This window comes from Lepidochelys kempii, chromosome 28, assembly GCF_965140285.1.
Source record: "Lepidochelys kempii isolate rLepKem1 chromosome 28, rLepKem1.hap1, whole genome shotgun sequence".
NCBI classification, from domain to species: domain Eukaryota; kingdom Metazoa; phylum Chordata; order Testudines; family Cheloniidae; genus Lepidochelys; species Lepidochelys kempii.
In genome coordinates this window covers 7446910-7473721 of record NC_136407.1, presented here as the reverse complement: position 1 = coordinate 7473721, position 26812 = coordinate 7446910, and the positions used below count along the sequence as shown (strand labels likewise).

General features: G+C 51.0%; 1 protein-coding gene across 6 annotated transcripts in view; it reads left to right on the top strand.

The window, feature by feature from the left end:
- LOC140904195 (uncharacterized) overlaps positions 1–26812 on the top strand; it is a 48308-nt gene that overhangs the window by 14220 nt on the left and 7276 nt on the right. For 3 of the 6 annotated variants that reach the window (XM_073326550.2, XM_073326551.2, XM_073326549.2), the window contains one exon: positions 263–12827. In XM_073326550.2, the coding sequence (XP_073182651.1) occupies positions 263–2394 (2132 nt within the window). In that variant the 3' untranslated portion in view covers positions 2395–12827. Of the gene's footprint in view, positions 1–262; positions 12828–26812 lie in introns of those variants that run through there. The other 3 variants (XR_013635099.1, XM_078850900.1, XM_078850899.1) reach the window with 3 other exon arrangements.

Below are 26812 nucleotides of genomic sequence, written 5' to 3'. Positions count from 1 at the left end.
CAGAATGGAATCGTTATGGCAGATGTCACTCATGGCTTCCCTCCTATTCTGACCGACAACTGGCAGCAGGTCCCTCCCCGATTTCACTTTCCCCTGAGTGTTCTGGTGAGATGCAGGCCAAAACTGATCCCTTCTTCTCTCCTCTGGGAAAGGGTTAGGGGAAAATCAGCTCCTGATAGGTTTGATCTCTCCCACACATATTTTGGTTTGTTCATCTCTTTTTCCGTTCCTCTGTCTGACATTTCCTTTCTTTCCGGTACAGGGAGTGACCTATGTCTGGATTCTCTTTGTCTCCCATCAGGTGATGGGATGGTGAGTGAGAATGAGGAGGAGACACCCCAGCAGGAAGATGCTGAGGAAGTAGAACCACATGGAACGTTATCAGGAAGATCCAAAGGGAATGTTTCCAGGAGTTGTGCACTCCCAGAAAAAGCAAAAGCCTGTGAGACTCAGCAGATGCCAGAGGAAAACTTGAGTAGCCACACAGACCTTATTACATGTGAGAGAATCAACTTGGAAGAGACACGCTACACATGCCATGAGTGTGGGAAAAGCTTCAATCGCAGCTCAGACCTTCTCACACATTGGAGAACCCACACTGGAGAGAAACCCTACACGTGCTCTGAGTGTGGGAAAAGCTTCATTGATCGTTCAACCCTCATCTCACATCAGCGAATCCACACAGGAGAGAGACCATACACATGCTTTGAGTGTGGGAAAAGCTTTAATCACAGCTCTACCCTGAGCGCACACAGGAGAATCCACACGGGTGAGAAACCTTTTGGATGCTCTGAGTGTGGGACACACTTCATTCGTAGTTCAGCTCTCATCTCACATCAGAGAATCCACACAGGAGAGAAGCCCTACGCATGCTCCGAGTGTGGGAAAAGCTTTAGTCAGCACTCACACCTTATCACGCATGGTAGAATCCACACAGGAGAGAAACCCTACACATGCGCTGACTGCGGGAAACGCTTCAACGAGAGCTCAAACCTCATCACACATCAGAGAATCCACACAGGGGAGACGCCTTACACGTGCTCAGAGTGTGAGAAAAGCTTCAAGGAAAGCTCAAACCTTATCGCACATCGTAGAATCCACACAGGAGAGAAGCCCTACACCTGCTCCGAATGTGGGAAAAGCTTTAGTCAGCACTCAACCCTTATCACACATAAGAGAATCCACACAGGAGAGAAGCCCTACATATGCTCTGAGTGTGGGAAAAGCTTTAGTCGGCACTCAACCCTTATCATACATTCTAAAATCCACACAGGAGAGAAGCCCTATACATGCTTGGATTGTGGGAAAAGCTTTAGTCAGCACTCACAACTTATCTCACATTGTCGAATCCACACAGGAGAGACGCCCTTCACGTGCTCTGAGTGTGGGAAAAGCTTCAATGAGAGTTCAAACCTTGTCACACATCAGAGAATCCACACAGGAGAGAAGCCCTACATATGCTCTGAGTGTGGAAAAAGCTTTAGTCAGCACTCAACCCTTATCACACATGGTAGAATCCACACAGGAGAGAAGCCCTACGCATGCTCTGAGTGCGGGAAAAGCTTCAATGATCGCTCAAACCTTATCACACATGAGAGAGTCCACACTGGAGAGAAGCCTTACACATGCTCTGAGTGCGGGAAAAGCTTCAATCAGAGCTCAAACCTTATCCGGCATCAGAGAATTCACACAGGAGAGAAGCCCTACACATGCTCTGAGTGTGGGAAAAGCTTTAGTCAGCACTCACACCTTATCATACATTTTAAAATCCACACAGGAGAGAAGCCCTACACATGCTCTGAGTGTGGGAAAAGCTTTAGTTGGCACTCAGAACTTATCTCACATTGTAGAAACCACACAGGAGAGATGCCCTTCACATGTTCTGAGTGTGGGAAAAGCTTTAGTCAGCAATCCCACCTTATCAGACATCGCAGAATCCAAACAGGAGAGACGCCCTACACGTGTTCTGAGTGCGGGAAAACCTTCAGTCGAAGCTCTGACCTGATTATACATCGGAGAATCCACACGGGTGAGAAACCTTTTGGATGCTCTGAGTGTGGGAAACGCTTCATTCAGAGCTCAACCCTCATCACACATCAGCGAATCCACACAGGGGAGAGGCCCTACACATGCTCTGAGTGTGGGAAAAGCTTTAATCGGAGCTCTGACCTGATTATACATCGGAGAATCCACACGGGTGAGAAACCTTTTGGATGCTCTGAGTGTGGGAAACGCTTCATTCAGAGCTCAACCCTCATCACACATCAGCGAATCCACACAGGAGAGAGGCCCTACACATGCTCTGAGTGCGGGAAAAGCTTCAAAAGCAGCTCCCACCTTATTAGACATCAGAAAATCCACATGAGAGAGAACTGCAACAAATGCCTTGATTAGGGCTGGGCAAAGATTTTTATTTTTTTTTTTTAAATCACATTTGCTAATTCTCACACACTGATCTGTGCACCATCTTCACTGTGGTCTGTCAGCTCCCCGAGATCAGTTGCCTGCGTCTACCTTTTGCAGCTCACCCTTCTTTGGGGTCAGTCCTCTGATCTTTTCTATCAACTGCTTTCCTTTTGAGTCGTACGAATGTGTGTCCCTCCAGCCAGGAATGTTCAACAGCTCCCGGATGGGGAGAGAGGTTTGATCCCAACAAGCTTCACTAAGGCAAAATCTACCTGTGCTTTACATCCACTAGGGCTGTACATGGCAGTTGCTGCTCAAGTTAGGGATCTTGGTGTGAAAAGGCAATTTTAAATGTTGTGCAGATGCAGCTCAGGTGCCATGGTTGTCATTGGCTTTCCCCTTGACCTGACCTAAACTCCATCACTTTTCCTAGTCTAAACAAACCCTGAGCATCACGGTTATACTGTTCCCCCTGTTTCAAAGCAACTGTTTCAAAGCAATTGTTACTCATCAAGTTCCCCCTTCGGGAACAAATGGTTTCATTCCCAGTTGCTCTGATGTTGCTTCAGGTTGTGTTGGAGAGCAGATATTTTTACTACCATTTTCCTTACTTAAAACATATTGAACTATAATAAAGAGCAGGAACAGGGCAGGGATAGGGGAAAATGTCATTTCCCCTCTGTAACAACAGAAGAAGATAGGGTCAGTCAGAGGGATTCCCTTATTCCCCATCACCATCCCAATCCCCCCTGTTGTTCAACTGCTTAAGTTAATATTTTTTCTAAAGGGCTGGGAAGAGGATTCCCTAGTAAAATGACTTGTAACTAAGCAAAATACCCATGCACTTGGCTCCTAAAGCAGTTGTGGCCCAGGTCCTGCAGGAGGTCGCTCCTGAAGCTATCTCCTTCCTAATCAGATGCATGTTGTCTATTATTTGGGAAATGCAATCCCTATCTAGGTAGAGATGGGGAAAAATGGAAGTGACGTTTCTGTTCAGCTCACCCCTGGGAGATGCTGCAAATGTGTAGAAAATGAAATCCATGTTGAATGGGATATACCTGCAGAAAGACACCTATTTTTAATAGATACCTGACATTTGGTGTCTTACAGGGATTCTAAGCAGCACCTGAATTTAGTCCCTAATTTAAGTCTGTGCCACCAGATTAAAGGAATAAAAGGACATATTTCGGGGAGTTATACCTCACTATCGCTACTGATATGTTGTGTGGTTGGTGAAGAATTCTACTCCAGAGAAGTTCCCCAGGTCTCTTGTTTGCAAAGCAAAGATGTCACATTAGGCAGGAGATGTCAAAATCTACAATGGTGATGAACGTGTGATGTGAGCTTTTCTGGGTTGGTTTTTTTTGTTTTGTTTTTTGGTTTGGTTTTTTTATTTAATTTAAATTTTTCAACCAGTTATTTTTATAGGTGCTGAGGACCTTTTGCCTTTTGAGTACAGCTGTTAAACTCTGAGACCTGGCTCTGGAAACCTCCCCAAAGCTGGATTTGTGTTTCTTTTATGTTTGATATCTTTGGGGTTCACACATCCACACTAAGTGCGGTTCACAGCAACAGATACTTTGAGAAATCTGCTGGGTGAAGCAGGCCTTTTCCAAAATGACATTGGCCCAAAGTCTGCCTCAATTCAGCTGGATTGGGACAGGTCTGTATCAAAGGAGTGGTTCACACCTGATTTGTCCAGAGACCTCAAGGGAGGTGTGGTAAGATAGGATAAGTAGGAATCAACAACAATAATGTTAAAGGTAAGGGTGACAGACCTTCACCTTGCAGGTCAACAAGCCTGTTCTGTTCATTCCCTCTGACACACCTGGCACTGGTCTGGCACTAGGCAGCACGCTGGGCTAGAAGGACCATTGGTCTGACCCAGTATGGCCAGCCTTGCGTTCTTATGTAAGCCATCTACACCGGGTGTACACTGGCAAGTTTCTGCTCAGTAAAGCAGCTTTCTGCAGTGTAATTCCTGAGGTGTACTGCACCGCCTGCAGGTGACCTACTGTGAAGCCCACCCCTTAAATTTCTTGGGAATTTTGAAAATCCCCTTCCTGTTTGCTTGGTGACACATGCAGTGGTCTCAGCACATCTTTCCAGGTGACCCACCTGCTCCACGCATCTGGCGATCCCCCGCTTGGAGCAATGCTGAGCTGCTGGACCTCGTCAGCATTTTGGGAGAGGAGGCTGTCCAGTCCCAGCTGTTCTCCAGCCGTAGGATACATATGGACAGATTTCACGATGCATGAGAGAAAGGGGCCATGACCGGGACACACTGCAATCCAGGGTGAAAGTGAAGGAGCTGTGGAACGCCTACTCCATGGCACAGGAGGCAAACCACCACTCTGGTGCTGCACCCACAAGCTCCCGATTCTACAAAGAGCTGGATGTGATACTCGGTGGTGACCCCACCTCCACCGTGAAGTCCATTGTGGATACTTCGGTGGCTCACGTGCCAGTCAAGAGTGGACTGAGCCAGGAGGAGGAAATCTTGGATGAGGCTGGCAACTGACAAGAATGACCCTCATTTGTGTGACTGGAGGGAGGGAGACCCAGAGGCAGATGACGAGTCAAAGGTCAGAGATGCATGTAGCCAGGAGTTCTTCTCTATCCCGGAGGAAGCTAGCCAGTCACAGCTGTCGGAGCTTGGTGAAGCGCAAACAGAAGAGGAGGCGCCTGGTAAGTGGGTTTGATTTTGGGAATCGCTGAAGTGAGTTCTTGGGGTCAGGAGGGTTGCAGAAAGCAGGCTTGTGTCTGTATGATGTGTGTACCTCCACATGCCCAGTCTGAGCGGCGGAACAGGGTGATGATTGACTCCCTCACTTCCCTGGAATCTACCCGAGATCTCCATGAATCTCTCCTGAAGATACTGGGCAACCCATTGCCACAGCTTTTTTGGCAGAACTGCTTAGTCTCTTGCCCCATTAAGGGTAACTTTCCCGTGCCACTCTGCCTTCACTGGGGAGGAGTGGGGGAGACAATTGCTTCACACAGGCGAGCCACTTAAGGGCCAGGGTGGACGCCGCAGTCTTGGAGAAGACCCTCCCTTGATTCCCTGCTCACCCTTAGCAGCGAGATATCTTCCATAATAAACACAGCCTGTGGAAAACGTGGGCACAGGAATGATTATAAGGCCCTTCCTACAGTGCTGTCTCTCCCCAAGAGCAACATGCCCAGTGTACAGTATTGTCCTGGGACAGTGATTTCCCCTGTCCCTGTCCCCTGTCACCATTTGGGGGTCTTGTGGCTCATGTGTGCTTGTCTGGGTTCAGCCAGTTAGTGACACATATGTGAATAGTGGCTGTGTTTCAAATCACTGCATCAGTGGTCTCTGTGTTGCAAACAATACTGCTTCTGTAAAATGCTGCATTTTGGCTTCACAGATACGCCCTTGGGAGCCCAGCCTCCCTCTTTCTTATCGCCAGCCAAATGCCTACGCAGAATTAGAAAGTGGCCATCAAGAACTAAAGAGAAGTTTCTGCATGAGGTCATGATGCACTCTGCGGCCGAAAAACAAGAATTGAAAGAGTGGCTGGACAGTGAGAAGAGGGACCGAAAGGAGAACACGGTACACCAGAACGAAGCCATGGAGCGGCTTTTAAACATTATGGAGCGCCAAGCAGACACACTCCAGGTGCTACTAGCACTGCAAACTGAGCAGCTCCGCGCCTGCTCTCACCTGCAGCCTCTGTCGGAAAACTCTTTCCCATGCACCCCCCTGACACCGCCAACACACTCTTAGCAACCTCCTGGCTCCAGTCTGTACCCGCTGCCTTCCACTCCTGCCCCATCACAGTCCAGCCCTGCGGACGCCCAGTACCCACTGCACTCAACACCCGTCCCTCTGCAGTTTAGCCCTGCTGAAGTACCGTACCCGCTGCACTGTACTCCAAAGAAGAAGGTTGCATATGATACCTGGACATAGAATATCATTGAATATCAGGGTTGGAAGGGATCTCAGGAGGTCATCTAGTCCAACCCCCTGCTCAAAGCAGGTCCGATCCCCAATTAAATCATCCCAGCCAGAGCTTTGTCAAGCCTGACCTTAAAAACTTCTAAGAAAGGAGATTCCACCACCTCCGTAGGTAACGCATTCCAGTGTTTCACCACCCTCCGAGTGAAAAAGTTTTTCCTAATATCCAACCTAAACCTCCCCCACTGCAACTTGAGACCATTACTCCTTGGTCTGTCATCAGCTACCACTGAGAACAGTCTAGATCCATCCTCTTTGGAACCCCCTTTCAAGTAGTTGAAAGCAGCTATCAAATCCCCCCTCATTCTTCTCTTCCGTAAACTAAACATCCCCAGTTCCCTCAGCCTCTCCTCATAAGTCATGTGTTCCAGTCCCCTCATCATTTTTGTTGCCCTCCGCTGGACTCTTTCCAATTTTTCCACAACCTTCTTGTCGTGTGGGGCCCAAAACTGGACACAGTACTCCAGATGAGGCCTCACCAGTGTCGAATAGAGGGAAACGATCACGTCCCTCGATCTGCTGGCAATGCCCCTACTTATACATCCCAAAATGCCATTGGCCTTCTTGGCAACAAGGGCACCCTGCTGACTCATATCCAGCTTCTCGTCCACTGTAACCCCTAGGTCCTTTTCTGCAGACATACACAAATCTTTAACGGTCCTGGGACCCCACCTCCTCATGGGACTTTCCCTTCCCCCATCCCCGCAGAGCAGATGTGTTGTTGTGGTTTTTTTCCTCTCTCCTCCGGTGGTTGATTTTTAATAAAAGAATAGTTCTGGTTTGAACCGCTCCTTGCTGCTGTCAAGATGCCCCATATATGGCTTCATAAGCCACAGCATTAAGGGGTAAGCAGGGTCTCCCAGGATCACAATGGGTATTTCGACTTCCCCTTCAGTGATCTTCTGGTTCGGGAAGAAAGTCCCTGCTTTCAGCTTCCTGAATAGGCCAGTGTCCTGAAAGATAGGTGTGTCTTGCCCCTTTCCAGATCAGTCTGCGTTAATGTCCGTGAAACGCCCACGGTCATCCACAAGTGCCTGGAGAACTACAGAAAAATATCCCTTGTGATTAATGTATTCAGTGGCTAGGTAGTCAGGTGCCAGAATTGGAATATGAGTGCCATCTATCCACCTCCGCAGTTAGGGAAGCCCATTTGTGCAAAGCCATCCACAATGTCATGCACGTTGCCCATAGTCTCAGTCTTTCAGAGCAGGATGCAATTAATGGCCCTGCACACTTGTCAACAGGCGTCCAATGGTCGACTTTCTGACTCCAAACTGGTTACCAACTGTCATAAAGGGAAAGGTAACCACCTTTCTATATACAGTGCTATAAAATTCCTCCTGGCCAGAGGCAACATCCTGTTACCTGTAAAGGGTTAAGAAGCTCAGCTAACCTGGCTGGCACGTGACCTAAAGGAGCAAAAAGGGGAGAAGATACTTTCAGATTTTGGGAGGGGGGAGGCTTTTGTTTGTGCTCTTTGTTTAAGTGGTTGTTCTCTCTTGGGACTAAGAGAGGCCAGACAGAAATCCATCTTCTCCAACCCATCCTAATCCAAGTCTCCAATACTGCAACCAGTATAGGTAAGCCAAGCAAGGCGATTAGTTTTTCTTTTGTTTTATGTGAATTTTCCCTGTGTTAAGAGGGAGGTTTATTCCTGTTTTCTGTAACTTTCAGGTTTTGCCCAGAGGGGGATCCTCTGTGTTTTGAATCTGAATACCCTGTAAAAGTATTTTACATCCTGATTTTACAGAGATGATTTTTATCTATTTTTTTTAAAATAAAATCCTTCTTTTAAGAACCTGCCTGATTTTTCCATTGTTCCAAGATCCAGGGGTTTGGGTCTTTGATGATTTTGTAACCAATTGGTTAGGATATTATTCTCAAGCCTCCCCAGGAAAGGGAGAGTGTAGGGCTTGTGGGGATATTTAGGGGGAAGACGTCTCCCAGTGGTCTCTTTCCCTGTTCTTTGTTTAAAATGCTTGGTGGTGGTAGCATACTGTTGAAGGACAAGGCAAAGTTTGTACCTTGGGAAGTTTTTAACCTAAGCTGGTAAAAATAAGTTTAGGGGGTCTTTTATGCAGGTCCCCACATCTGTACCCTGGAGTTCAGAGTGGGGAAGGAACCCTGACAGCAACTAATTGGTTGGAGTCTGGAGTAGCCAGCTTCCACGGTGCAGTTGCCACGCGCTTCTCCGATGACAGGGCAGCTCTCATTCTCGTGTCCTTGTACTGCAGGGCTGGGGCAGGCTCATCACACAGTCCCGTGAATGTGGCTTTCCTCATCCGAAAGCTCTGCAGCCACGGCTTGTCATCCCAGATGTGCATCACGATGTGATCCCACCACTCTGTGCTTGTTTCCCAAGCCCAAAAGCGGCACTCCACTGTGGTCAGCACCTCCATGAATGCCACAAGGAATCTTTTATCGTAGTTACTACGGATGGCAATATCAATGTCTAACTCCTCTACCTTTGTAGTTTAAGGAATAACTCCACTGCCAGTCGTGACGTGTTAGTAAGTTCGGGATCCATTCCTGCAGAGCGCGCAGTACACAAATCATTGAAAGGTGGCACCAAATGTGGACGGAAGCACAGGGATTGCTGAGATGGGAAGCAATGCATCACGGGGCATTCACGGAGGTGCTGACCACAGTGGAATGCCGCTTTTGGGCTCAGGAAACACCTCCTCCACCTTCCCACAACTCTTAGCGGCAGAAGAGAAAGAGGTGCTCAGTGGGATAGCCGCCCAGAGTGCACCGCTCCAAGTACCGCTGTAAGTGCCGCAAGTGTGAACACACTATTGCGCAGGCAGCTGACAGTGTGAATACACAATAGCGGTTTCCCTTTAGTGCTCTTTGAGCAGCTCTGTAAATCTGCCCGTGTAGACGTAGCTTCAGAGAGACTGACTGCCAGGATCCCAGCACTGATCCCCTCTGGGGAATGAATCACAACGTCGACAGGCTATGCAGGCTTCACTCGTCTCCCTGTACCTGAACAGCCTGCTAGCCCCACGTGCTGGACCATCTATTGCATTACCTGGTTCCTAAACCGCAGCTACGGTTCCTACTCCAGGTGAATCCAAAGACCGAGAGGTGCAGAGATCCAACTCCTTATAATCTTAGTAATGTTTTGTTTCTTTTTCTATTTTCTGTCTGTTTCTTTTTATGAACGTGGAGACCTCCCAGCCCTTCTTTTAGATTGGGGTGTAACAGAGTGTGAGCGTGTGAACACCTCTGAAATCTACAAAGGGAAGATGCTAGGAAAAGTAGTTCCCCAAATCTTAATAGCCTTCAAACACTGCCCGATGAAATGACTGAATGCATGCTCCTCACCTACAGAAGCATTGCAAGGAATTGAGTTGTCAGATATGTATTGTTCAGCGAGAGCTGTTTGAACTTCTTTTACTAATGTCTCTCTAAGGTCTGTATGTGTTTTCGGGCGAGAGGGCGAGTTGAAGTATTAGCTACAGAATAGTGAAATCTAAGGAGAAAACTAATTCTGGTCTGGTCCAGGGACAGACTTTCACAGAAGCACTCTCTGTGACTATCCAAAGTGGGGACTTTTTCCAGCTGGACCCAGTCCCTGGCCAGGAGCTGCAGGCACCAGGGGCCAGAGAGACCCCAGGGCCAGTGCTGAGTGGGCAGGACAGAGACTCCGCACAAAGTCAGGCTAACTTGGAGCTTTGGCCTCTCCCCACTGCTCCTGGGGACTGTCAGTCTCAGGGTCCTGATTTCCCATTAACCCTTCTCCTTTCCTTTTGTACCAGGAACTAGCCAACCAAAAAAACCCACTGAGCTTTAGTAAGGGGCCAACAATCCCCTTATGCAAGCCAGCCCCATGAGGGTCACAGATGTCCAGAGAAAACAGCACAAGCTGGTTCCATGGTGTAACGCTCAGGACTCTGAATCCTGCAATCCGAATTCAAATCTCAGTGGGACCTCCTCTTTGCTTGCGGCAAAGCCCTGGCACTTGAAGTGCTCACCTTCCCTGTCTCCAGCTGTGAAAGAATGAGTCTTTTCCCTCCTGCTGGGTGACTCTCGCCCACCAGAGCCAGGTCTTTGGTCGGGATGGCGTGACGGGATGGTGGCAGTGGGTTGGGCCTCTAGAACTTGCCACCCTGGCTACCGATGCCTGCAATCCTGCGGTTTGACCTGATGGTTGGGATTCTTGCTGCTTCACCTGATGCCCACAAGTTTGGCCCTTTTGCTTGCTGCCACACTTTTCCTCTTGCCCACCTGGTGCTTAAAGAAAGGAGTGCCAGGGCTAGGCTTCCTAGTCGGGGCTAGGCAGGAGGGAGGAAGGGTCCCAGGCTGGTGCCCAGCGCACCTCTCCTCCTGTGGGCACCTAGAGCACAGGTAGCTGGTGCTGACAGCTCCAAGGGAAGGCTTAAAAGCTACAGAGTGACCAAGGGCAAGGAGAACCATGCTTATGCATGGCCAGCTGACAGCCGCAAAGAAACCCAGCCAGCCTGCTCCTTGGCAATGCCAAACACCCACTGAACACCACCCGCAGACCAGCATGTGGCGTGGCTGCTGATGCTCTCTGGCCAACATCAAGACAGTAGGAAAGCAGGGCCACCTCCTTGGTGGGGCCTCTGACTGTTCCCACTCCAGGTGCTCACTTTTGCAGTGGGGCAGGAGATTTTTCCCCAAGAGGCTTTTCCCCAGCTGGTGAGAAGCAGCAAAAAACCCAGGTTCCAAAGATGCTATTTAGCCCCCTCAAGCACAGGGACGGGCACACACTGGGAAGAGGGAAACTGCTCTACACACTAGCCTGGGCATCCACCCATTGTCTTTGGCAAGTCAGGAATAGCAAAGGCTAGACTGGAAGACCTACCCGCAACTCCTTCCTGGGGCTCTAGCGGAACCAGAGCATTGGCCTGAGTGGCCAAGAAGAGGTTCCGGCCCTGAAGAGAGCAGCACTTCCAGCCCACAGGGAGAACTGCACAAGCAGAACCTCGAAGAGACTCGAACCCTCAATCACCTGATCCAAAGTCAGGTGCCTTAGCCGGTAGGCCACTCAGTCACATGAGAAACCCTCTCCAAGCACTTCTTTAGAAACGGCGGACACTGCGTTTCTTGGAGCATCTACCCAGGGAATTAGCAAATTTTCCATCTCCTGAAGTCTTTGAAGCAGGACTGGATGCCTTTCTGGAAGATGTTTTCATCAAAACAGGAAGTATTCAGCTCATTAGAATGGTAAATAGATGAAACTGTATGACCCGTATCATAGAAGAGATCAGACTAGATGACCTAATAGTATCTCTCGGCCTTAAAATGTATTGGGGAATAATCAAGAGGAGGAATGGGGAAAAGAACATGCCATTGTTTGTGTTGTACAGATTTGAATACCAGCATTTATCTGCACACCCTCCCGCTGTGGGCACCCTGTCAGCTGTAGCTTTCACGGAAGGGAGGAGGAGGGAATTGCTGGAGCAGCCGGGCAGAGCTGGGACTGAGACACAAAGAGAGGTGCACGTCCAACTTGAAGGAACAGGGATTCCTCATTGCCGTGCCGAGCGTTGTAGGTGGTGTCAATAAAGGCGCACACGGGTGTGTTCTTGCCACAAGAACTGTCAGCAGGCTGGTGCCATGCATGCTACTGGTCTCCAGGACTCAGTGAGGGGTAAGTGAAGGCAACGACGCAGAAGGAATCCTCAGTGCAAGGCTCATGGGTGGTACCATCGTAAAAGTCTGAGCTAGATTGTGATCAGTAGGCTCTGTGTTTGAGTGCAGGCCAGGGGTAGGTAACTTCTGTTCCCTCTTAGAATCATAGAATATCAGGGTTGGAAGGGACCTCAGGAGGTCATCTAGTCCAACCCCCTGCTCAAAGCAGGACCAATCCCCAATTTTTGCCCCATATCCCTAAATGGCCCCCTCAAGGATTGAGCTCGCAGCCCTGGGTTTAGCAGGCCAAAGCTCAAACCACTGAGCTATCCCTCCCCCCTCTTGTTAGGTTGGGTTCATTTTCCTATATGTTTTGTGACTACAGGAATCCATGTTGGTTTCAAAACGGAATTTTATGCCCACATGAAATGTAGGTCCATTTTCCTGCTCTTTCATTTCTCCTGGAGTTGTAAACCACTTCCAGTCAGAACCCAGAAGGGGCTTCCCGCCTTTTCTAAGGGGTTTCCTGAGCAAGTGTATAAAAAGCTGCCCTGAACATGGCCTCAGGGCTGTCCATCTGAGTGGCAGCCAGGGACGGTCACGGGTCTTACTTGCAGATGTCTATGCATCCTAATGATAGAAGGGCAAGGGATTTTCCTCCAACAGCTTCCTCACCTGTAAAGAGAAGAGAGAAGGAGAAGAAACAACCCTTACCTTTGTCACCATCCGTTGCTGGTCTCCTGAGCATACCCTCTGTTCTGCTTCCCGTGGTCCCGAAGGAACATCCAGGGACTCTTTGTTATAAACTATAAATAAACTTGATTTGATTTTACCTTTACTGATTGATTCCTGATTACTTAGGGTGGGAGGGGTCCTCTTTGCAGGAGAAGGGATCCTACCTGATGACAGACGTTGGACAGGGAGGCCGAACCTAGGGACACAGAAAGCCGAAGGGTCTCGTCTTACCACACACACACACACGCCTCCTTTGCCTTTCAGTCCTCTCCCCCTTTAACACGGCACTGGACCGAACCCCAAGATTTGCCTTAGCAAAGAGAAGCTGTTAGACGTTGGGAACCGAGCGCAAGTGTGTAGCACAAAGTGTTCTGTGGCGGGCAGGGCAATGTTGGTCGTTGGCATGTCGGGGTGATGCTGAAACAGGGCAGAGTTAAGGTTGCATTGTGGGGGCGAGGTGAACCTTGACGCTGCATGTCCCCTGATAAGAACAGAGGGGCCGGGAATCCCTTACCCAGCGAGGTCACGGTCTCGTAGCTCTCCTGCAGGACGTCCAGCTCGGCCCCCTCTGATGCAGCCACATCCACAGCCACCGCCTCGACGGTCACCAGCCCCTGGAAGAGCAACGGCCTGCTGACAGCCCCATCGTTCCCGGGGGAGGGGGGCCGGTCACGGGGGAGGCAGGTAGGGGGGTCGGCACAGTCCCACCCCCCCCCAACCCAGCAGCCAGGGGGCAGGGCAGGGAGAACAGTCCCACATGCCCCCCATCCCCGCAGAGAGACGGGGCAGGGCAGGGTGACCAGGCATCAAACTGAAAAATCGGGACGGGGGGGTGGGGGTAGGGGGTGGGTAATAGGACCCTATAGAAGAGAAAGACCCCAAAATCAGGGGTGGGGAGTGGGGGGGGGGTAATAGGACCCTATAGAAGAGAAAGACCCCAAAATCAGGGGTGGGGGGGGTAATAGGACCCTATTGAAGAGAAAGGCCCCAAAATCAGGGGTGGGGGGTGGGGGGGTAATAGGACCCTATTGAAGAGAAAGACCCCAAAATCAGGGGTGGGGGGGGTAATAGGACCCTATTGAAGAGAAAGGCCCCAAAATCAGGGGTGGGGAGTGGGGGAGGTAATAGGACCCTATTGAAGAGAAAGGCCCCAAAATCCGGGGTGGGGGGTGGGGGGGTAATAGGACCCTATAGAAGAGAAAGACCCCAAAATCCGGGGTGGGGGGGTAATAGGACCCTATAGAAGAGAAAGGCCCCAAAATCAGGGGTGGGGAGTGGGGGGGTAATAGGACCCTATTGAAGAGAAAGGCCCCAAAATCAGGGATGGGGAGTGTGGGGGTAATAGGACCCTATAGAAGAGAAAGACCCCAAAATCCGGGGTGGGGGGTGGGGGGGTAATAGGACCCTATTGAAGAGAAAGGCCCCAAAATCAGGGGTGGGGGGGTAATAGGACCCTATTGAAGAGAAAGGCCCCAAAATCAGGGGTGGGGAGTGGGGGGGTAATAGGACCCTATAGAAGAGAAAGGCCCCAAAATCAGGGGTGGGGAGTGGGGGGGTAATAGGACCCTATAGAAGAGAAAGACCCCAAAATCAGGGGTGGGGGGGTAATAGGACCCTATTGAAGAGAAAGGCCCCAAAATCAGGGGTGGGGGGTGGGGGGGTAATAGGACCCTATAGAAGAGAAAGACCCCAAAATCCGGGGTGGGGGGGTAATAGGACCCTATAGAAGAGAAAGACCCCAAAATCCGGGGTGGGGGGGTAATAGGACCCTATAGAAGAGAAAGGCCCCAAAATCAGGGGTGGGGAGTGGGGTGTAATAGGACCCTATTGAAGAGAAAGGCCCCAAAATCAGGGATGGGGAGTGTGGGGGTAATAGGACCCTATAGAAGAGAAAGACCCCAAAATCCGGGGTGGGGGGTGGGGGGGTAATAGGACCCTATTGAAGAGAAAGGCCCCAAAATCAGGGGTGGGGGGGTAATAGGACCCTATTGAAGAGAAAGGCCCCAAAATCAGGGGTGGGGGGGTAATAGGACCCTATTGAAGAGAAAGGCCCCAAAATCAGGGGTGTGGGGGGGTAATAGGACCCTATAGAAGAGAAAGACCCCAAAATCCGGGGTGGGGGGGTAATAGGACCCTATTGAAGAGAAAGGCCCCAAAATCAGGGGTGGGGGGGTAATAGGACCCTATTGAAGAGAAAGGCCCCAAAATCAGGGGTGGGGGGTGGGGGGGTAATAGGACCCTATTGAAGAGAAAGGCCCCAAAATCAGGGGTGGGGGCGGGGCGGTAACACAGGCTCTGGGAGGAGACGGGCATTGAAACTGGGGACTGAGGCGGAAGCGGCGCCCGGGGCAGGCTGGGAGATGTAGTGCCTGACTCCCCCGGGAGCGGAAGTGACGTCGGAGGGGGGAGGCGGAGCCGGAGCCGGGCTGGGCTCGCGCGGGGCCGGGGAGCGGTTGGGGCCGTTGGAGCTCTGGGCATGCGCAGATCGCGGCGGGGCGCGAGAGCTTCGTTAACCCCCCCGTGCCCGGCCCGGGCCCCGCTCCCGCCGGAGCCGCCCTGGGGCCGCCCCGGGCTCCGCCCGCCCCGCTGCGGCGCTGCAGCCTCCAGGTACCGGAGCGAGCCCCGGGGGGGCCGGGCGGTGACTCTGCCCCGGGTCCGGGGGGGGACCCGGCCTCCCGCAGCGCCGGGATCTGCCCCCGGGGGGGGCCGGGCGGGAGGAGACCGGGGGGGGCAGGAGAAGGGGGGGCGGGGGGAGACCGGGGGGGGCAGGAGAGGGGGGGTGGGGGGTGACCGGGGGGGGCAGGAGAAGGGGGGGAGACCGGGGGGGGCAGGAGAAGGGGGGGAGACCGGGGGGAGCAGGAGAAGGGGGGCGGGGGGAGACCGGGGGGGGCAGGAGAAGGGGGGGAGACCGGGGGGGGCAGGAGAAGGGGGGGAGGGGGGAGACCGGGGGAGGGCAGGAGAAGGGGGGGCGGGGGGAGACCGGGGGAGGGCAGGAGAAGGGGGGGAGGGGGGAGACCGGGGGAGGGCAGGAGAAGGGGGGGCGGGGGGAGACCGGGGGAGGGCAGGAGAAGGGGGGGCGGGGGGAGACCGGGGGAGGGCAGGAGAAGGGGGGGAGGGGGGAGACCGGGGGGGGCAGGGGGAGGGGGGAGACCGGGGGAGGGCAGGAGAAGGGGGGGAGGGGGGAGACCGGGGGAGGGCAGGAGAAGGGGGGAGACCGGGGGAGGGCAGGAGAAGGGGGGGAGGGGGGAGACCGGGGGAGGGCAGGAGAAGGGGGGGAGGGGGGAGACCGGGGGAGGGCAGGAGGAGGGGGGGAGGGGGGAGACCGGGGGGGCAGGAGATGGGGGGGAGGGGGGAGACCGGGGGGGGCAGGAGAAGGGGCGGGGGGAGACCGGGGGAAATCTCGGCGCAGCCCGGACATGGCCGGTGGGGGGAGGAGCCGGGGCCCTCCGGGAGAGGGGAGCAGCGGGGGGAGGCCGAGATCCGCTCGGATTTACCGCTGCCCCCTCCCCTGGGACCCCCCGCTCCCGCCCTGCCCCCTTTCTGTCCCCACAGCAGCGAGGGGGAGCACGGGGGAGCCCCCCCAGGTGCTGCAGGGCCCCCCACAAAATCCGGGGTCCGGGAGCGGCGGAGCCCCCGGCTGAGGTCGGGCCCCTGTCGCGCCGGGCTCTGCACAGACCCTGACCGAGGTCGGGGCCCCCTTGGGACAGGGGCTGCGCAGACCCCCCGGGTACCCCCACCTGCCATTCGACGCCCGCCGCTGGCCCATGCCGCCGGCTCGGGCGCCCAGGGCTCGGGCGAAGGGGCTGGTTCGTGGCAGGGCAGGGGTCTGGGCTCGGGCTGGAGGACCCTGCGAGGTGGGAGGGGGCCGGGCCTTGGGCTGCAGCCCAAGCCGGACCATGGACACCCCCATTCAACAGCCCCGCAGCCTGAGCCCTGTGAGCCCCTGTCCGCGGGCACGGGCCGGCCGCCGGTGCCCACCTGCAGGGTAGACGTGCCCACAGCGACCGAGGGTCCTTGCCACAAAAACCCCAAAGGCTAAATCGGGAAATGGTGGGCGTCTGCTCCCCATTTTACAGATGGGGAAACTGAAGCTCAGAGAGCTGAAGTAATTTCCTCAATTTTTCTTAGAGGATTTGGGGAGAAACTTTGGAGATATTTGCTGCTAGCAGTTGCAGATCGGCTACATGGCATTGTAGGCAGTCCCATCGTACCATCCCCTCCATAAAGGTATCCAGCTCAGTCTGGAAACCAGTGGGGTTTTTTGCCCCCACTGCTCCTCTTGGGAGGCTGTTCCAAAACTTCACTCTGATGGTTAGAAACCTTTGCCTGATTTCAAGCCAAAACTTACTGACGGCCAGTATCCATTTGTTCTAGGGCCAACATTGGTGCTTAACCTAAATAACTCCTCTCCTTCCCTGGTATTTATCCTTGTGATGTATTTATAGAGAGCAATCCTATCTCCCCTCAGCCTTCTTTTGGTTCGGCTAAACAAGCCAAGCTCTTTGAGTCTCCTCTCATAAGGCAGGTTTTCCATTCCTCGGGTCATCCTAGTAGCTCTTCTCTGCACCAGTTCCACTTTGAATTCATCCTTCTTAAACATGGGAGACCAGAATGGCCCACAGTATTTCAGATGAGGTCTCATCAGTGCCTTGTATAACAAGACTAACCCTTCCCTGTGTCTACTGGAAATACCTCGCCTGATGCATCCTAGGACTGCATTAACCTATTTCACGCCCGCGTCCCATTGGCAGCTTATAATTATCCTGTGGTCAACCAATACACCTAGGTCTTTTTCCTCCTCTGTCACTTCCAACTGATAAGTCCCCAGCTAATTGCAAAAATTCTTGTTATTGGTCTCTAAGTGAATAATTTTGCACTATTAATTTTCATCCCATTTCTATTACTCCAGCTTTCTTCAAGGTCATGCAGATCTTCTTGGATGATATTCCTGGCCTCCTCCATGTTGGCAATCCCTCCCAACTTTGTGTCACCCCCACTTTTTGTGCCAAGGTCACTAATAAAAATGCTGAATAAGATTGGTCCCAAGATTGATCTCTGGTAAACAGAGGGAAAATACACAAACCAAACCAGCCAGAGAGAGAGGACTTTGGTTTTACCCCACTGGCTAACCACAAGTCACACAAGCAATTCCCCTAGGCCCTCCCTGAATGTTTGTTTAAATCACTTGGTGGTGGCAGCATACCGTCCAAGGACAAAAGGAATTTGTACGTTGGGGAAGTTTTTAACCTAAGCTAGTAGAAATAGGGGGTCTTTCATGCGGGTCCCCACATCTGTACCCTAGAGCTCAGAGTGGGGAGGGAACCCTGACAGCTGCTGGGTGATTCTAAAGTGCTGCTTCCCTCTCCTATTCTTTTTCTTATGGTGGAATGGGAATAATGGTCATGCTTTCCAATGCCTCTCTCCTTCTCCACCTCCTCCTCCTGCCACCATTTCCAGCTCTGTCTCCCCTTCTTGTCCATCCCCTCCAGCCCTCTCTGAGCACTGTAGGACCCAGTAGCTGTCAGCTGTCCTAGGCGCTGCACACACGTATTACAGGCAACAGCTGCATATGGTGTGGTGCAAGTTACCTTGGACCTGAGGTAGCCTGATCTGCACACTGAGCTGGGTCCCTCACTGCTACTTCCAGCTGGGCCTCCTGCCCCTGGTCCAGCCATGCCCTAGCTCTGCCCAGTCTGCCCCTCCCCTATACACTCTGGCCTGCCCCTCCACACCATACACGGGTGACATCTACCTTTGAACTATTCATATTTTGGAATTCAGATGATTAAATTTGTGTTACCTTGAGCTCCCCGACCCCAGTTTCAGTTGTTTGGTGGTGCCCCCATGGTTTTCCATTGATAGTTTGGGAGGGAGCAAGGCTGGTCACTTGAGCACTGTGTTACCTTGCCAGCTAACTCGTGAGAAGTGACAACTCCCTCTTGGGTGGATGGGCCAGTCCCGGGACCTGTTACCTCTCAGTGATTGATTTTCCATTCCAAGTCCATAAAGTAAATTTTCAATATAAACACTTCTTTCGTTACATATGACCCATACATTGATCTCTCAGTCGTTATGAGTCTTGAGCAGTTACGAGCTTTCTGGAGACACCTCACATGACCATCCTCAGAGAGATGTGTTTGGTGTGATGGGTTTGTCAGGTCTCAGGTGAGAACTGCTGGCAAAGACCAAGTGACCCTTTGCCAAGGGATCTCTGTGTCACTGCTAACCCCCGTAGGCCAGGGAGAGGACAACTTTCTGCCAATGGCTTTCAGGACGGGTGCTGAGTTCACTGCAGTGCCCCTCGTCCCCTCTCCATTTCCCTTCTCGGTGTGCTGTCTGGGATGCTGCCCCGCTTCCTGCTCCCCAGGCCACCCCGTATCTATTCCATGTGCCAGGCTGCTGGCATCCCCCAGTGAGAGACTGTCCAGCCCATCGAACTGGTGCCAAACTGCTGGGCCTCCCTCAGTGAAGGCTAGAGCCCTGAATGCTGCCAGCCCTCTCTTTGGGGCTGGAGATCCTCTACAGACTGTTCCCTTCCCAGGGTTGTCCCCCTCTGAGTAGAGTAGGTCTCTCCTGTTAACTCCTGCTCCAGTCCTGGAATGGTTTGCAGGTGTGGAGGATATGGCCAGTCCAGATTACGGCAGCAGTTTAACCCCTTCTGTGACAGTGTGGGGTTTATATAGCCCTTCACAGGCACCTTGGCCGAGGGAAAGACTCCCTATCAGCCCCATGCCTGATGTGGTGGGGAGACCCACTGGCAACATTGCCTTTGAGGGGGTGCTGCTCCCTCCTGCTCCCACTCCCTCCCCTCCCCCTTTACAGCCACCACAATGCCTGTCACCTTCACTTCCTGAAGGCCTGAGGGGTGACCCCCGGAAGGTGTGTTTTGTTATCCCTTTCCCCACCCCCGCCCCCCAAGGATCCATTGTGCACCCTCCGTAACTCACCTCTGTCTCAGGAGACAAGGCGGGCCATGGGGTGCGGGTGATGCTCTGCTGGAGATCCATCATCACTGAACAAGTGGCAGTCTTGAGCCTCCTCAAAGGTTGCCGGGATGCTGATGTGCACTGGAGGAGAACTGGGGCTTGACTGAGTCCATGGACCATTTGTCCCACCCGGTGTCACTGTAAAGCCTGCTCTGCGTTGCTGCAAATTGCCCTTGGTGGCATTGCGCCCATAAGTCCCTGTAACGCTGTCTTCAGCGACCCGAGAGCATGAGCACCAGCCTCAGGCAGACTGGTAAGAAGCAGGGCACAAACCCCAACTTGATTGTGAGGTCGATTTGTAGATTTCACCAGCCAAATATCCGGTGTAAAGGCTTCAGGCACTGTAACAGCATTAACGTGGAATCACAGACAGTCCCCTTGGGTCATCCCGTAGATCTCACCATGTAGGTGAGCTCACCTTTGTGACAGATGGTCCCTTACCACAGGGGTTCTCCACCTTTTTCTTTCTGAGGCCCCCCCAACATGCTATAAAAACTCCACGGCCCACGTGGGCCACAATAACTGGTTTTCTGTATAGAAAAGCCAGGGCTGGCATTATGGGGTAGCAAGCAGGGCAACTGCCTGGGGCCCCCACAAAGCTACATTTCTTAGGCTTTTGCTTCAGCCCCTGGTAGTGGGGCTCAGGGCCCTGGACTTCAGCCTCATGCGCTGGGATTTCAGCTTTCTGCCCTGGGCCTCAGCGAGTCTAATACAGGCTTGCTTGACAGCCCCCTGAAACCTGCTAGTGGCCCCCCAGTGGGCCCCTGACCCCTGGTTGAGAACCACTACCTTACGCCACGAATCAGAGCAATGTTCATGTTACTGCCAGTCCCAAAGGATCAGTCACTTCCTTTGGTGAACAGAATCTTCGAACTCACAACAAAGACAACATTTGTAGCCAGTCCTGTAATAACCTGTATTTAGATTTATTTAAAAGAAAACGAGAGTTGTTTACAAAGTTAAAGCAGGTTAAAGCAGATGAGTTAGTCTTAAATTTCAAAAGGTAATAGAAGCTTCTCTAATAAGCAAGCTCTACATATTCTTTAGGACTAACCCAGGCTAAGGAGCTGGGGATCTCTTGCTTATGCCTAGAAACTTTGCCCCCCAGAGTCCAAACAGCATACACATCATCAGTTCCTTCTGTAGGGGGTTTTTTATCCCCTTCCTGCCATGTGCGGTTTGCTTCTGGGAACTCAGCTAATGGAAAGTCAAGAGCACAGCAACAGTCTTTTGTCATCTTTAATATTCCATAATAGTCTGGTGTTGATTGTCCTTTCCTGCCAGGCAGGGTGTAACGCATTCTGTTGGCAATCAGCCCGAGGTAAAGTCTCTCTCCTGTCTGGTGATTTACAGAGCCACAGAGGCTCACAATGCAGCTAGTCAGATATTAACCCAGGCAGCAACTCACAAGCATTCAATAAAGTCTAAACACTAAACACATTCTTATAATTCTCATCCCTGTTTTAACAGTAGTAACACAGGTGAGCCAGACTGATTCCAGCTCTGCGTTTGTCCATGTTCAGTTAAGACTTGGGAGCTTTTTCAAAAGTTAACACCTCATCTGTCAGTGTCACAGGCAGGATGGGCAGGGTTGGCGTCTCTAGCCTCTGTTTGCCAGAAGCTGGGAATGGGTGACAGGGGATGGATCACTTGATGGATCACTTGATGATTCCCTGTTCTGTTCATTCCCTCTGATGAACCTGGCATTGGCCACAGATCTAGATGGACCATTGGTCTCCCTCGGTGGGCCATTCTGATGTTCACAGTCTCTATCAGGAGGATCTACTCATTTGGACTCACTGGGGAACCACAGAAAGAAACAAGGTGTGCTGAGGCAAGAAGGTCCTGTCTCAAAGCCCGTGGGGTCATGTTTTCCAAAAGCTTTAAAACTAAGCCCAGCCCATGAAAGGGGGCACTCCCAGGAGAGACTGCATAAAGGCTGGAGCATCAAACGACTTTGTAAACCTGAGACAGCTGCCTTGGGGACAATGACAGGGAGGATCCCCCAAAGTGACTCCTTCGATTCTGCTTTTCTCTGGCCTTTGGTTTACAGAATCATAAAACTGGAAGGGATCTCCAGAGGTCGCTCAGGTCCAGTCCCCTTCACCCAAGGCAGGACTAAGTATTATCTCACCGTCCCTGAGAGGTGTTTGTGCAGCCTGCTCTTAAAAATCCCCAATGATGGAGATTCCACAACCTCCCAAAGCAATTTATTCCAGTGCTTAACCACTCTGACAGTTAGGAAGTTTTTCCTGATGTCCAACCAAAACCGTCCTTTCTGCAATTTAAGCCCATTGCTTCTTGTCTTATCCTCAGAGGTGAAGAAGAACAATTTAGCTTGTGATCCACTATGACCCCCAGTTCTCTTTCCACAGTACTCCTTCCTAGGCAGTCATCTCCCATTTTCTATGTGTGCAACTGATTGTTCCTTCCTAAGTGAAGTACTTTGGATTTTTCCTTATTGAATTTCATCCTATATACTTCAGACGATTTCTCCAGTTTGTCCAGAACATTTTGAATTTTAATTCTATCCTCCAAAGCACTTGTAACCTCTCCCAGCTTGGTATCATCGCAAACTTTATAAGTAGAATCGAAAGATTCTGTTACTGGGAGGGTTTCACCCTGTGTCAGAGGGTTACACCCTGGTGGGAGGGGGCTAGGCCTGTACTGGAATAAGGTCACTCTGTGCTTCACAGTGTGGGAGAACCTAAAATATCCATTGGCAGGGAAAAATCCTATGGGGAAATTGTTATGATTTGCTGAATATGATTTTCCTATTTGTGTGCATGTGTCATGTTTGTATCAGCATCTTATGATATTAGTAGATCATCTGTTTTTCTCCGAATCCAGGACAGAAATATTTATTGAACACTTCTACCTCTTCTGCATTATTTTTGATAATTCTGCCATTTCTGTCTAGTCATTTACCACTACTATTGTTAGGATTAATTTTGTACTTAATATACTTCTAAAAACTTCCTTCTTATTTTCATTGATTGATCATTGATTTCTGATAGCTTCACTTACCAATTTTCTACAATTCTGACCTTCTAACTTTTATTCTTTACACTTGACTTCCCCTTTCTTCCATATATTTTATTTGGAGAGTGTTGGGATTCCTACCAGGGAGTCACCAGCAGGGTCCAGAGACGGCCCCATCTCCTCTATCAAGCTCTGGCTAGTAGCTGTGTGATAAATGCGAAGACCCTGCCTCTGTCTGCCAGCTGGGAAACAGAAATGTCTTTCTTTCTACCCTCTGATGCCTCCTGGCTGCTCTAAGCAAGTTGGGCTGGGACTCTGTTAACATGTGCCTCCCATAGCTTCCATTTACCTGGTGGTGCTGTTCTGTGACTAGTGGAGTTGTGACTGGGGCAGCAGATACTGAGTGTTGGACTCTTTCTCTTTCAGGGGCCAGTGAGTTTCGAGGAAGTGGCTGTGTATTTCACCAAGGGGGAATGGGCTCTGCTGGACCCCACTCAGAGAGCCTTCTACAGGGATGTCATGCAGGACAACTATGAGACGGTGGTCTTGCTGGGTAAGGAGTTCTGTGCCTTCGGTTATTAGAAGCTGTGGGGTCTCTAAAGAACCTGAGTCGTGATAACTTTATATGTTTATTCATCATAGATATTTTGACAAGTTTCCTTGCCCCCCTTTTTTTTGCCTTATCTCCCACCCACTAGTATAATTTTTGGACATGTGCTTTTTGGTGCTGTCAGTCATTTTAAAATTGCATTTAATGTATCCTTATTGGATACATTAATAACTACATTAATAACTGTAGGTTTCATGCATTTTCCTCATTTTAAGAGGAAAATATGTCACCTGTAGAATTCTAAATTGAGTAAATAGGTGTATGACTCATGCATGGCTTTGTGACAGTCAGACGAGCTCCTCTTTTCATATGAGAGTGTATAATATTGCCATTCAGGACCCCACGGGTGAAGGGAGAACAGAGCTATGGGAGGGGAGGAGAAGCAGGGGAGTAGATAATTCTGGGGTGCCAGGACGTGGGGAGGGTGTGTGCAGGGTAAGAGCTCAGAAGCAGCAGGGAGGGATGAGGTAGTGAGAGATGAGGAGGGATCACAAGAAGTTCCCACGGTGCCGGGAGGTGGTGCCGGCTGAGAGTAATAGGAAGAAGGGGAGGGGAGTGTGGAGGAAGGGCACCCAGGAAGTGGGCTGGGTGAGTCAGTGGGAGGGAGGAGAGGTTTAGGGATCTAGAGCTGTGGGGGATCCCAGACCTTTAACCCCGAATCCCCACCCAAGCCTTGTGGCTTTAGAGCCTACACTCCAGTTTTATTTCTGTTCAGTTTTACTTCATTTTACATTTCCCCCCCCAGATACTATTATTTTAACTCTTGACCTCTCTCTCCCACTCATTACTCCCCTCCTCATGTCTACGCATAGAGACCCTGGTCACCGATCCTCAGTCCTTGCTGCATTCCTCCCTCCCATGGCAGGGCCCCTACCCAGGCACTAATGGGCACTTTGTTGATGATGTCACAGGGTGGCAGTGTAGCCTGTACAATTTTTACACCCATAAGATTACGTCTTGGGGTACAACTTGCCCTTGTCCAGGGCGACTCACAGTTATTTATATGAATGCGGTACAACTGCTGAGATACTGCATAGCAACCTAATTGTGAAAGCCCGCCCCAAACTTCCTTCTTTCAGAATCCTGTGGTGTATTGCACCTGTTTGTGGTTACTCGTTAGTCTCTCAAAACGAGGGTGCAAAATATCTGACCTAGGATTCTCTCCTTACGCCTGTTCAGGTAAATCCCAGACTTCAGCATAACTACTCCCACAAAGCCTCAGCCTAATATAAGGCCCTTAACTGTAGCAAGCTTAGGCTATGTCTACACTTCCACGGTAAGTCGACCTACGCTGTGCAACTCCAGCTACGTGAATAATGTAGCTGCAGTCGATGTACCTTAGGTCGAGTTGCCGCAGGGTCTACTTACCTTACTCTTCTCGTCAGGGGTAGAGTACAGGGGTCGACTGGAGAGCGTTCTGCAGATGTTTTGGTGGGTCTTTACTAGACCCTCTACATCGACCATCGGTGGATCGATCTCCGAACTTTGATCTCGGCTGTAGTGTAGTCCCTGCCCTTAATAACCCATTTATTTCTGGTTTCAGAGGAACAGCCGTGTTAGTCTGTATTCGCAAAAAGAAAAGGAGTACTTGTGGCACCTTAGAGACTAACCAATTTATTTGAGCATGAGCTTTCGTGAGCTACAGCTCACTTCATCAGATGTTTACCGTGGAAACTGCAGCAGACTTTATATACACACAGAAATCATGAAACAATACCTCCTCCCACCCCACTGTCCTGCTGGTAATAGCTTATCTAAAGTGATCAACAGGTGGGACATTTCCAGCACAAATCCAGGTTTTCTCACCCTCCACCCCCCCACACAAATTCACTCTCCTGCTGGTGCTAGCCCATCCAAAGTGACAACTCTTTACATAATCAAGTCGGGCTATTTCCTGCATAGATCAAGGTTTTCTCACATCCCCCCCACCCCCATACACACACAAACTCACTCTCCTGCTGGTAATAGCTCATCTAAACTGACCATTCTCCAGGTTTAAATCCAAGTTAAACCAGAACATCTGGGGGGGGGGGTAGGAAAAAACAAGAGGACACAGGCTACCTTGCATAATGACTTAGCCACTCCCAGTCTCTATTTAAGCCTAAATTAATAGTATCCAATTTGCAAATGAATTCCAATTCAGCAGTTTCTCGCTGGAGTCTGGATTTGAAGTTTTTTTGTTTTAAGATAGCGACCTTCATGTCTGTGATTGCGTGACCAGAGAGATTGAAGTGTTCTCCGACTGGTTTATGAATGTTATAATTCTTGACATCTGATTTGTGTCCATTTATTCTTTTACGTAGAGACTGTCCAGTTTGACCAATGTACATGGCAGAGGGGCATTGCTGGCACATGATGGCATAGATCACATTGGTGGATGTGCAGGTGAACGAGCCTCTGATAGTGTGGCTGATGTTATTAGGCCCTGTGATGGTGTCCCCTGAATAGATATGTGGGCACAATTGGCAACGGGCTTTGTTGCAAGGATAAGTTCCTGGGTTAGTGGTTCTGTTGTGTGGTATGTGGTTGTTGGTGAGTATTTGCTTCAGGTTGCGGGGCTGTCTGTAGGCAAGGACTGGCCTGTCTCCCAAGACTTGTGAGAGTGTTGGGTCATCCTTTAGGATAGGTTGTAGATCCTTAATAATGCGTTGGAGGGGTTTTAGTTGGGGGCTGAAGGTGACGGCTAGTGGCGTTCTGTTATTTTCTTTGTTAGGCCTGTCCTGTAGTAGGTAACTTCTGGGAACTCTTCTGGCTCTATCAATCTGTTTCTTTACTTCTGCAGGTGGGTATTGTAGTTGTAAGAAAGCTTGACAGAGATCTTGTAGGTGATCTTGAAGCCCTCTACACCAACATTCCACACAAAGATGGACTACAAGCCGTCAAGAACACTATCCCCGATAATGTCACGGCTAACCTGGTGGCTGAACTTTGTGACTTTGTCCTTACCCATAACTATTTCACATTTGGGGACAATGTATACCTTCAGATCAGCGGCACTGCTATGGGTACCCGCATGGCCCCACAGTATGCCAACATTTTTATGGCTGATTTAGAACAACGCTTCCTCAGCTCTCGTCCCCTAAAGCCCCTACTCTACTTGCGCTATATTGATGACATCTTCATCATCTGGACCCATGGAAAAGAAGCCCTTGAGGAATTCCACCATGATTTCAACAATTTCCATCCCACCACCAACCTCAGCCTGGTCCAGTCCACACAAGAGATCCACTTCCTGGACACTACAGTGCTAATAAACAATGGCCACATAAACACCACCCTATACCGTAAACCTACTGACCGCTATTCCTACCTGCATGCCTCCAGCTTTCACCCTGACCACACCACACGATCCATCGTCTACAGCCAAGCTCTGCGATACAACCGCATTTGCTCCAACCCCTCAGACAGAGACAAACACCTACAAGATCTCTGTCAAGCTTTCTTACAACTACAATACCCACCTGCGGAAGTAAAGAAACAGATTGATAGAGCCAGAAGAGTTCCCAGAAG